Source organism: Onychomys torridus, chromosome 16 (assembly GCF_903995425.1).
Source record: "Onychomys torridus chromosome 16, mOncTor1.1, whole genome shotgun sequence".
NCBI lineage: Eukaryota > Metazoa > Chordata > Mammalia > Rodentia > Cricetidae > Onychomys > Onychomys torridus.
This window is the reverse complement of record NC_050458.1, coordinates 53897691-53910094: the sequence shown is the minus strand read 5'-3', so window position 1 is coordinate 53910094 and position 12404 is coordinate 53897691. Positions and strand designations below refer to the sequence as shown.

Genomic DNA, 12404 nt, shown 5'->3' with positions numbered 1-12404 from the left:
AAGGCAGTCAGTCATTCCAAAGTTTAGTCTTGCCCCTCTGGTCAGGCGGTCAGTCTTGGTTCAGATTTATGGAGCTGGTGCTTTTCTCTCCATCACCCCCGCTCTGTAGCGGGAGGGGGGTGGGGGTGGGGGGGGGGGGGGGTTTGCAAACAAGGGCCAGAGTCTGTCGTTGTTCCTGAGTCAGCTGTTTGGATAACTTCTATGCTTAACTCAGAACAACTATCAATGTGTGTATGTAGATTCCTTTCTACAATAAAGTACAAACGTGTTCTTAGAATGTAGAATATGCATTGCCCTTCCATCAGGACAATTTTTCTCATTGTTTTGACCAGAGAAGGGTCAGAAATCTTGTCAGTGTTCCTGGGATCTGTGGGGCAGGTGGGAGCTGGCCACCTAAGACTTAATACAGAGACAATTTTCATTAGCTCTTGTACCAGGGCAAGGCTGAAGCAGAGGTTGGACAGTCAGTCGGTCAGGGCAGGGTTCTGAGCTTACCTGGAACCTGGGTTCCATATACAGAACTTCTCTCTGAAGTGATCACATTTCCTTCTCTCCCCATTTTGTGTCTGACACTTGCAGTCTAGGTGGATATGAGCCTTGATGGCGGAGGTAGACAACATCCAGTGCTCAGGAAACCTATTAGTCTCCAATAGGAGACTTTGAGCATGGACAAAGGCACACATCCCTTCCTGGCTGTGTCTCCCTCCATTTCAGCCTCTGCCTTCAGTACTAGACCTTAAGAATTCACATCTAGGGGCTGGGGATTTAGCTCAGTGGTAGAGTGCTCACCTAGCAAGCACAAGGCCCTGGGTTTGATCCTCAGCGCCACACACACACAAAAAAGAATTCACATCTGGAACGTTTCCTGGGGCCGCAGTGGGCTTCTAAAGCTACAGTGAACCTAGCTGTGCCCCTGGAGCTGTGATTAACTAGTGAACTTTCTCTCCCTTCTGCACTGGAGGTGGGATGATGTGTATGTGGACCTCCTTTTTCTGTGACAGCAGGCTGTAGCACCTCAGCACTGGCCGAGCATCTGTGTTCTTGCCGCTGTCAACACGGACCTCACTGGCTACCTTCAGTCGGCCTTGCTCTGGCCTGGAAACAACATACTCCCGCTCCCACATTTGCCAGGCACTGAAGTGTGAACCAGAGGGTAAACAGGTGCTGAATGCATGCACGTGGCTGGCACACAGATAACCTTGCTGGATACTAGTGAGCACCAGGGGCCAGCCTGTATACTTGGCTGAGATGGATAGTATGTACCCTGGGATGCAGGAGTACCTCTAGCATCCTGCAGACCTGGGGGCAGATGACAAAAGAGGAAGCCAGTCCCCATCACCTGAGTCCCATTTACATACACTGCACAAAACGGGAGCTTCCAAAATTAAAATTTATTTCTCTTTCTAGGGAATGAATCCACGAGTGTGAGACAGAAGTACACAGCCCAACCAGCCCTGTATCCCCTGCCCAGCTCAGTGTTTCACCTGCTTTGGCAGTCAACACAAGGATATTCAGAGTGGTCTTGGTCTTGCCAGGCTGTGCAGTGTGTCAGGAGCCACAGCCTGTACACATGAATGGCTGGTGTGCACAAACAACCATGGCCTTAGGTTTGTGGCCCATAGTGGGTCCACTACTTTCCAGTGTGGGCATCCCATCTAATGCACAGGCATCAGATCAAGCCCCTCCCAGCACCAAGGGCAGCTAGGGAAGCAGGCTGATACTTGAGGAAGCCCCAGGCCACACTGAGCTGTAGTAGAGTCTAGCAGGGGCTAGCCTGGACCCCAGCTGACTCTCTGACATACACTGCCCACTCGGGGCACACAAATACAAATAAAAAGACTTCTTTGTCCTTGCTGGATTTAAGGCTTGTATTTCCTGATATTTGCTTCAGTTTGTTTTGTTTTTTCTTTGACGTCAAAATTACCTGAGTAAAAAACTTTTTGACATTAAAAAACAAGAAACCAAACCACAGACTCTCTGCAGGTAGAGATACAGCTGGCAATGCCACATGCATGTCTAGCCAGCCAAAGGCCCTACACACCTGCAGGAAAGAGCTGCATGGACACCCAGCTCCCCAAACTTGCCAGCCCCAAACCCACAGTGAGATGCACTCGGGGCCAGATGCTCCTGCCGGCCAGAGCACAAGGCACAGTGAGGTAGGTAGAGCAACAGCTTGCCAGGCCCACCCTGGGGTTAGGTGTGGGGCACCTCAGTGCCTTCCCTCAGCTTCTGGCCCTTTTGGAATTAGGCCACTGGGTTCTGACACTGTGGACGGCCCTGACACCCATGGGTGGCCCCTACAGTGTGTGTGTGGGGCTGCTGGGAAGCCTGAGCTCAGACAGTTAAATATTCTTTATTTGGGTGGGCTGGGCACGGGGAAGGTAGGATAAGCCTGGCCTAGGCCCCCATAGGGGGTGGCTTGGATGTATCTGCACCCTGGGACATCTCCGGTCAGGTGGTGCCAGCTCCTCTGGAGCACCAGATGTGATGCAGAGGAGAAGAGACCCTTTGCATGGTCTCTCCTTTGCATGGTCCTCCTACCGGCCTGGCCGGGCCTCGCTCACCCTCTGGAGGCAGAACTGTGCAGCAGGTAGTGATAGGACCAGGTTCATGGTTCGTCGGCCCATCCAGTACAGACTGTAGCCCAGCAGGCCGAAGAAGACAGCCTTTACGGCCACCCGGGACACTCTGCCCGAGATGGATGGAGGGGGAACTCTGTAGGAGGGAGAAGTGTGGTAGGCCTGACTAGAGCATGTACTCCCAAGGTCTTCCCATCTATGGGTCACCACCATGTGCAGTTGCAGGGATTCCCATGTGAGGTGGGGAAGGCACTCACGTCATGATCTCCTGGATGTTGAGGTCAGTGCTCCAGTTCTTCTCAATGCCAGGCACATGACCCATGCCAACAACACCCACAACCACAGATGGGACGCACTTCCTGGGCTCAGCTGTCAGGGGAGGGTGAAAGTCAGTGGCAGGCACAGAACTAGTATTTTGGGGAGTTCCCACCCTGGCCTGTCCATTACCATCAGAGGCGCGGGGAAGCTCAAGGCGCCTCGCAGCCTGCCGCAGCATGTAAGTCAAATAGACGTCTCGCTCTGAGACAATGGTTCGGTGCAAGTCAGGAAACTCCCCAATCATCTCTGCCATCATCTGCTCCAACAGGTCCTTCTGCTTGCAACGCTCCACATCATCTTTGCTGAGGACAGAGGGCAGGTTTCTAGCTCAGAGGGATGAACAGGGATTTGCTGGCATACCATGGGGACGGAGACATCCGAAGTCTTGTGTTGCTGACTCAGGACAGGGACCGTAGCAGGTGTGGAATGTGCCACGAACAGGCCAGGGAGGCTGTCCTACCTGATTGGGTCTGACAGGAAGCACAGGCCCCAGGCCAGCTTGACCTTCTGCCAGAAGGAGAGTGCAGCAATGGCCCTCTTAAAGGTGACAGGGATGGGCCGGTCACCCAGGTGGAATTTGCAGAATGGTACCTTGCTAGCCTGAGGTAGAGGCTGGATGTTAGGACTTGTGACACCAAGGATAGCTGCCACCAGCCCCCACTAAGGCATCCACAAGTCCCCTAGGCCTAGCACCCACCTCCTTGAAGGCTTCCCTGAACTCGCCACCAGGGGCCATGCCCAGCTGCTCAGTGATGTGGGCAGACACCTTCAGCAGCAACATCTGCATGAGTCCAGACATGAGCCCATTCTGCAGGAAGAGGAACCATGTCAGCCATATTGCACAGAGTGAGTAAGGCAAAGCAGTATGAAGACCCCACGGTGCCTTTGAGTTAGGCCCTAGCCTATGACTAGTCTCAGGCCCCTCCCAGTGGCCAGGGGCAGGCCATCCTGGTACATGAGGAGGGTCAGACAACAGCAGGTCATCTTGGCTTCAAGAATCATTCAAATGTGTTGCCTCTGAAAAAGTTTTTTTTATAGGATGGTCAAAGATGTTGAGAAGGAGTTACTGACAGGGACTACCTGACCAGGTGTCTGAGGCACAGGCTGACCCTAAGCAAACAGGCTGGAGCACCTAACAGGAAACCTCACTCTTGCCATATCCATTTATGGAGGGCAACATGAATGCCTAGCATCCACAGTGGCCACTGGCTGCCTCTGTCTGGCCAGGCCCTAAGGTATGGGTCAGTCTGCTGAGATTCCACCCTGCATGGCTGGCACTTCCTTAGGAAGGATCACTTGTGAGCTGCTGCATAGACTGTATACTCTACCTTCCCAGGAAGGTCTGGCCCTTGATTCAGGAAAGTGCACTTGGAGACCTGGTGATAATTTATCCAATAGGAGCGTCCTTATTTACCTGACTTGGAAGACAGGCTACAAAGTCTAGGCTGACTATGAGATTTATGTTATTGTCTTTTTTTTTTTTTTTTTAGCTGAGGATTGAACCCAGGGCCTTGAGCTTGCTAGGCAAGAGCTCTACCACTGAGCTAAATCCCCAACCCTTATTGTCTGTTTTTTAAAATGTAGCCCTGGCTGGCTTGGAAACTTGCTTTGTAGACCAGGGTAGCCTTGAACACACAGAAATCCACTGCCTCCCAAATGTTGGGATTAAAGCTGTGTGCCACCATGCTCAGCTTGTGGGTCTCATGGGTCAGGCAGTACCGGCTTACTGCTGGAGGAACTAGAGCTGATGATGTCAGCTGTGCCCACAAGGCCAACCCACAATAAAAACTGGACACCAGGATAGCAGCCTCCTGGGGGGCAGCACCTGTGTATATCATCACACACGGTTGCTGGGAACACTAAGTGCCATCTGAGACTCCTTGAGGGGAGAGGGGCAGCAGGTGCCAGCCTCTCTGCTTTGTTGACTCTTACCCAGGGCCCCATTGATGGGCCCAGCCAATTGTCTGGCTCTTCTTCTAGTGGAGTATGGACCCTCTGTTTTAAGGAGAGTGCATGGGGGTTGGGGACAGGGATGACACATGACTGGTATTAAAACCACACCTGACTGAATGGTGACTCCTTTTTACAGGGTATCCAGTAAAGATTATGCTGACATCCCTCATCTGGGAGACTCCTGGGTGAAAAGTGCAGAGCATGTCTGGGATAGTCACATGAGACTCTAACACTGTCTCCTTCAAATAAGAGGAGGGTTACACTGCAGCTGGGGCAAGACATGCCTGGTGCCCTCTGAAAAGCAAGATCACAAGGATGTGCTTCTAAGTGTTGCTTCTCCTAGCCCTGCAGGACTGGGGCAATGTGGAAGACAAGGGTCATACAGCAATGCGGTGGGCTAGACAATGCTCAGACCCACCACTGCAGCTTAGCAAAACAGGCTTCAGCTCTGCCCTGTGGAGGATCCTTATCCATCTCTTCTTCCAGCCTCTATCCTCGCTTGGGTGAGAGTGGGCTCACAACCAGAGTACTATTGCAATGACCAGAAGGCTGGCCCAGGGAGGAGCCTGCCTGTCATCAGCTCAAAGGAGACTCTGGTTCTGAGTCTTGGCCCCTTCTCTACAGAGAAGGGCAGAAACTTCAGGTCCCTGTGCAGCCTTGGGCACCCAGAGCCCACGGGGCGGCTCCTGTGCGCACCTGCCTGACAACCTGCTGGAGCTTCTCCAGGCTGACCTCCTTGGCCTCCCGTAGCAGCGTTCTCTCGTCCATCTTCAGCATGGACACGCGGTACTGACAGAGTTCCACAACTACCACATCGGGCTGCACCTCCCGGATAGTCTGTAAAGCAAGGGCCACATTCCAACACAACTCTATTGGCAGTTCCACACTGGACAAGGAGCCCACACCGGGGGCTGCCAGTGCTAACAGCCTGTGTGGCTTCAGTGACAAATTCTAGAGAAAAAGCAACCAAAGGAAGCCACGAGACAGCTTTCCTTGTTCAAATGAAGAAGCCTAAGGCTTTGAGTTGTGAGCAGGGTGCACTACTTATCACTCCAGGGGACCCCAGAGTTAGAAATACCTGCTGCACAGCTCTTGCCTGGTGACGTGGACTGTGTCCCTGGAGGACAGTCGGGCCCATGCATAGTGCTCACCTTCACTACATCCCGCTTGCTGTCATCACTGAAGTGAGCAGTGCCCACCACATACACCTTGCTCCCATCCTCGGCCACCAGCTGGGTCACAGTGCGTGGAAGGTTGGGCCGTTCACGCCGTCTCTTCAGCTTCATCTCCAGGAGCAAGTTGAAGGCGTCCACATCAGCTGCAACACCAGTAGAAGCCATGGTGCGCTGGAGCCTGACGCCAGGGCACACCTGCCTGTGCACTGGTCCCAAACCCTCTCCGGGCCCTCAGGGAGAACTGACCCCCACTGGACACATGATCTCTGGCAAGCAGAGCACTTCACACAGTTGGAGTACCCAGAAGACCGGACAAGCCGCCTGACCACATCTGTGAGCAGAGCACTATCTGAGGGGCCTGGGCAAGAGCTTTCTCACCACCGTCAACTAGACCCAAACTGTCACAGGAGAGCACTGTGGATGGAGAGGGGGTGACCAGGTACCCTGGAAGTGTCTCAGTCATGTGCATGGCCGGACTTAGGGGAAGCAGAGGGTCTGTGCAAGTATAAGTTGGCAGCCAATTTCAGGATATTAAAGGCACCTGAGTGTGGTGCGGGGTTCCTGCTCCCTTTACTCCCTCCCCGGACTAGGCAGGCCACTGATGTCCCCACCCCCTCCCTGGGGCCCAGCACTGTGTCTATACCAAGTCCTGAAGGGAAACATACAGATGTTCTGAGGGTCTCCAGAAAGTACCCTTGGCACTGCTTCCGAGGACCCTGATGTCACCACGGGTTCCATATCAGCCTGTAGAGGGAGTTCAGGTAAGTGTCCAAATACTTGGGCTCTGCCCCACAGGTCAGGCACAGGTCAGGCACGGGTCAAACACACTCCACACCTGTTGTACCTCCTTAGCAAGCCCAAGAGGGGCCATTTGCTTCAGGCCTTTCCCATGGAACTTCTTGCTGGACTCTAAAAACCCTAGTTATCAAGTTAGGTTTCTGTAGAGAAGCTGCTGAAGGTAGCCAGGACCCTCCCTCTGCTGTGCAAGAGCAGCAGATATTTCTGGGTTGGGAAGAGGGTTGTTTAGGAAGAAGTTCCCCCAGCCCCCAGCTTTCCCTTACCTCTTGAGCTGGCTTCTCCTCTCCCTCCATGACTGGACAGCAGCTTCCTGATTGATGCAGGATGCCTGAGGAGACAGATAATAGTTCTTACCCAGGGTCCCAGAGACAGGATCAGGGATCACTGTGACAACAGAATTGGGTCAGTCTTGAACAACCCTTAGGATAGGACCTTGGCCTTCCTGTGCCTATACCATTGGCGTCTACCTGCGTAAGTGTATGCGGTTTGAGGTCTAGGATCTTTTTGGGATGTGCCACACTGGTGAGAGGCCAGCAGCCTCCATGAGTAACATGGATGGCTGTGCATAGGGGAAGTCTCTGGCATACAGGGGCTTCGACCCACAACAGGTGCACACAGAGTGAAGCTAACCTGCGTCTCTCTGAGTTGTACTCACTCCTCTGGGGTTACTGTAGGACACAGCGCTGTGGCTGCTGTCCCCATGGTGGGAACCCCAGAGCCTTTGTGAGAAGCCACTTCAAGGAAATCCTCCATTCTTTTTATAACGACGGCCACAACCGTTTGGCTACTAGCCAGAAGGAAAAAGACTAAGCAAGAAGACAGCATCCAAGGAGCCAAGATAGTTTTTCAGTTTAAAAGACGAAGAAGCCTAACATGGGAGAAACTGTGTTGGAAACTTGACAAGGGGCGGTCCCCTGGTAACCAGTCCCTGACACTGTGGTTCCTTACTGTGCCATTGGAAGCCCCAGGGTTGGGGGCCCAGAGTGTCAGGTGGTAGAGGGAAGATTAACACACTGACCAAAGGGGACAAAGGCAGCTTCAAACTATGGCCCAGCAAGGCCAACACACTCACGTATCTGCCAGTGGTCAGATACCTCCTACCTGGCAGTCGTATATGTACACATTGTCTATGTGCCTGTATGTGGGTATGTGCATGTGTTTGGGTGCCTGTGGAGGCCAGAAGAGACAGATTACCCTGGAGCTGGAGTTACAGGTGGTTGTGATCTGGAGGCACCTGATGTAAGTGTTGGGAGCTGGACTCAGGTGCTCTGCAAGGGCAGTTTGGCACTTAACTGCTGAGCCATCTCTCTGCCGCGCCCCCCCCCCCCCCCCACCTAGTTTTAGTAAAAACATGTAAAGGTATTTCAATTCCATGCTGGTGGGTTTCATGAATTATAGAAGCTATTTCCTCAAACAAACAAAATCATCACCCATAATGTACAGGTTATTTATAAACAATGTTATGATGTTTGTTTTATATATGTTTCTTTAACAAAGCGTGTGTGTGTGTGTGTGTGTGTGTGTGTGTGTGTGTGTGTGTACCAAATATGTATGTAAACATCATTCAGCTCACAGGAGCTGAACAGTCAAGACAGGAACATTTAGCAGACATAATGGTCCTGGCTGGAGAAACCCCTTTAAAAATGACAAATTTACTGGAAAAACTTTGTGCCTGCATGTGTCCTTGCAAGCCAGAAGAGTGCGCCAGATCTCATTACAGATGGTTGTGAGCCACCATGTGGTTGCTGGGAATTGAACTCAGGACCTCTGGCAAGAGCAGTCAGTGCTCTTAACCTCTGAGCCATCTCTCTGGCCCAAGAGTTTTTATTATTACCAAATATGTATATCTGTATGTCTCTGTGTGTTTTGTGCACATGAGCACAGTGCCCACAGGGGAGACACCCAGAAGCCAGAGCTACAGGTGCTTGTAAGCCACCAGAGGTCAAAGACCAGTTCTTCTAAGAGCAGTACTTATGGGGAGCAGTGGCGACGCACGCCTTTAATCCCAGCACGCAGGAGGCAGAGACATGCAGATCTCTAAGTCTGAGGCCAGCCTGGTCTACAAAACAAGTTCCAGGGCAGCTAGAGCTACACAGAGAAATCCTGTCCGAAAATTAAAAAAAAAAAAAAGAGGGAGAGAGAGAGCACAGTACATGTTCTTAACTCCTGGGTTTTTATAATATTAAGGAACTAGAATACTCCAGTTTTCCTTCAGCTACAGCAAGAAAGGATGATTGTGTTTTGATGTGTTTGAGTACCTCAGTAATGCTTACTGAGGGAAATGTGCCCTGGAAAGAGCGGTGTCAGAATGGGGGTATGGTAAGATGACAGTGGTACCCCACAGACCCTGGGGACTTTCTGGGTTCATTTTGACCTACCGCTTTGTCTGCACACTTCTTAGAACTGTCAGCCTCCACCCCCAGCCATGTGTCTCCTCTGGTCCTATTGTATAAATGTGATTCAGGGGTCTCTCTGGGTATAATCAAACTTCTAACGCTGTAGTCAATAGTAAAATGGGGGCAGGCAATCCTAAGCACTATGAGCCTTCTGCAAGAGGAACTGGAGCAGGGCCAGGGTGGGTTACAAGGTAGAGGGCAGTAGACCCACGGAGACAGCCTCTGAAACCATGTGCTCCTGGCCTTGTGGTGCTTCTGGCTGTTAGAGAGGCAAGCATAACTTAGCATACTGCTCTGCCCTAGGGTCTCCCTTCTCCCTAGTCTGGAACCTATCCTAACATGCACTCTGGGCATTTTATATAAAGATCAGCACATCTGGGCCGTGCCATTTCTGGCTCAGGTCTTGTGCATGGCCAGGACTACACTCATCCCCATGACATCTGCTCACAGTCTCACCCTACGGGTCTCCTTTCATTCACTGAACAAAATGCTTCAAAGAAACAGGAACAGGGAAATAAATGTACTTGGACAGGGGAACCAGCCTTTCAGGACAGGGTAGGGGCTGTCCCCCACCACACACACACTCCATGGAACCCCAGTGAAGGGCAGGGAGTGTAGCCCAGACAGGGACCAACAGTGAAAAAGCAGAGTATCGCCCTTGTTCTGGATGAGCACACGGAAGCAAACCAGTAGTACTAACAGCAGCACCAGGCTGCCAAACATGAGATGAAAACTTAAAACATCCTGTGTTAGTGGGCGGGCCAGCCAGAGGCTGCAGCAAATGGGAAAGGACCACGTCGGCTCTGCCTGCCCTGCCTGCCCTTTAAGAGGTGGGGCGGCTGCAGGTCTGCAGTTAGCTCGGCAGATCTACCCTTCAAAGCTTGCCTAGGGTGCCTCTGAGCCTTTGAGGGGTACGGAGGCCACCAAAGCTGGGAAACTGGCTCCAGATAGCTGCAGAGAGTCCCTGGCTGGTCCACAGAAGGACTGGTTTCACCTCCAGTCACCTCCAGTCGTAGTGTGGTAGGTGGAGAAGGCCACAGGCTGGTCAGGAGCCAAGCTCTGAGCCCTTTGATGGCCAGACACCCAAACACAGCACCAGGACCCCTTATGGCTCCCTGCCCTAGGACTCAGCCGCTCATGCAGAGCCGTGCCAGTAAGGAGGGGAGGTCAGGCAAGAAGGCCACTGATTGCCTTCCCACACCACCTCCCCCAAGACAGAAGCCTGAGATTCTGAGTCCCCGCCACTATCAAATCTACGCATTTTCTGATCCTTTGGTTTCCTGCCTGTCAGGTGCAGTTTCATTAGTTACTAATGCCTCCTCACCCTGCTCATTATTTCTGACTGAGCAACGGAGACAGACAGACCTCCACTTTCACACTCACTCACTACACTTGTTACGTGTCCTTTTCAGACACAGTCAAGCGATAGGAAGTGACCTCCTACTGCTCAACCTCCCCAGGGAATAAATCGCTTCATAAATCCCCAGTAGTTAGCAGACAGTTTCCAGACCTGCTCCTGGCCAAGACCACATTGTAGACTTTCACAGGGTAAAGTCAGAGAGCTGGGATTTCTGTCAAATAGGCCTCTAACCAGCTCTCCCTGTTGAGCAGGACTGGAGGAGACACCGTTCCAGATCGGCTACCAACCAGGCAAGATACTTCTACATGCGAAACACCAGAACTTTTAGCATTTGCTAAATTTCTAGGGGAACTAGGCTTAGACCTTTGAAAATTCCCAGGAGTCTGTGGCTTTCAGAGAGAAAATGCCGGCTCAACGGGCAGGAAAAGTCCATTCATGTCAGGGCTCACAGGGAGGCATAAGAGGTCTAAGTAACCATAGAGGTCCTGCATTGGATTCAAAGCCATTTCAGAAATGCTCCCACCTGCCCTGCCCCACAACTGTCTGGATCCTTTTAATACGAACCACGTGTGTCCGTCCTATCCAAATTCATATACTGAAAATCGAAGCCTCAAAGTAATTACATCAATAGGCAAGGGTTTTAAGGGGCGACTGGATTCAGATGAGGCCATAAGACAGATCCCATGATGGAATTGGTGTTCTTATAAGAGACACTAAGCAGCTATTGGAACACAATGAGAAGGGACCTCTACAAGACAAGCAGCGCCTTCGTTAGCAACCCAAAAGACTAGCGTTCGACCTTGGACTCCCAGGCTCTGAAAGTATGAGAAACAGACGTTTGTTAAATTTCTTAACCCGCAAACCCTGGTACCACCCCGAGCTGACACACTCATCATGCTCTGCAATCTCTGAAAAACTGCTTCCTACCACTGGTCAAAAGCTGACCACGACCAGATGGAATGAATACCTAGACAGGCCTTCATAGCGTACTCAGAAAACCAAGGAAGAAATAACAGGGTGTACAAAAGCCCTGGCCGCCTCTTGTTCGTTTCTGACGCCCGGGCACTGCCAGACCCAAGAAAACCTGCTCCAGCAAGACCTATTTTACCCAAGTGTGGCAGAGCTGAGGGGCCGGAAGAGGAAACGCACCCGAGGTGAAGAAGCCTAGCCAGCGCTCCCGGGACCCTAGTTTCTTCTGTCCACCTGGAGATGCCCTGTCGGGGCCTGCAGGCTCTTGGTGGCCGTCCACTCTGCCAGAGCCCTGCGGGCATCCTGCCCACAGTATCACGGCCACCGCAAGACGAGCCTTCTTAGAGAGGCAAGAGAGGGAGGCCCCGGGACAGACGGCAGAAGCTCCCAAGACTAGCGAACCTGCGGCCCCTCCGCTCGGGGGAGCACGGCAGCCTCGGAGACGGCCCCACTTCTAAAGAAGCTCTTGACGTCCCAAAGCCAGCGGAGCGCTTCTGAGCGTCCGGGTTGTTTCTGGGACCCGCGAGCCCAAGAACATCTATCTCCACCGTCCTGGGTCAGCCGGACCCGGTGGGATGCGTGCCCCTGGTCTCCGCAGTCCCCACCTGCAGCCCGCGCCCTCCCGCACGCGCCGTCGAGGCGCGAGGAGTCCCTCCCCGCCCGCCCGCCCGCCCGCCCGGCCGGGCCACGGCGTACCGAGCGAGGCGGCGGCGGCGGCGGCGGCGGCGCTCCTCAGCCGGCCTCCATGCGTGCGTCGCCGGGCTGACGGGGTGAGCCGGGGCGGGGCGGCCGGACGGGCCGGACAGGCCGAGGGTGCGGGCCGCACGGCATGCCGGGAAACGCCTCCCAGGGCCGC

At 53.0% G+C, this 12404-nt stretch overlaps 1 protein-coding gene across 3 annotated transcripts; it reads right to left on the bottom strand.

Annotated features, from left to right (window-relative positions):
- Positions 1-1376: 1376 nt before the first annotated feature.
- Trabd (TraB domain containing) lies at positions 1377-12394 on the bottom strand. 3 transcript variants are annotated; one of them, XM_036208722.1, is made up of 10 exons: positions 11729-12394; positions 7087-7151; positions 6691-6769; positions 6002-6168; positions 5547-5687; positions 3595-3705; positions 3358-3497; positions 3027-3199; positions 2837-2948; positions 1377-2715 (listed from the first exon to the last, which is right to left on the bottom strand). In XM_036208722.1, the coding sequence occupies exons 2-10, from the start codon at positions 7114-7116 to the stop codon at positions 2538-2540; spliced, it is 1131 nt and encodes a 376-aa protein (XP_036064615.1). In that variant the 5' UTR covers positions 7117-7151; positions 11729-12394; the 3' UTR covers positions 1377-2537. The 3 variants fall into 3 exon arrangements, with proteins under 3 accessions (XP_036064615.1, XP_036064616.1, XP_036064614.1); XM_036208723.1 differs by having other exon boundaries at positions 6669-6769; positions 12245-12394; XM_036208721.1 differs by having other exon boundaries at positions 12245-12394.
- Positions 12395-12404: the final 10 nt, after the last annotated feature.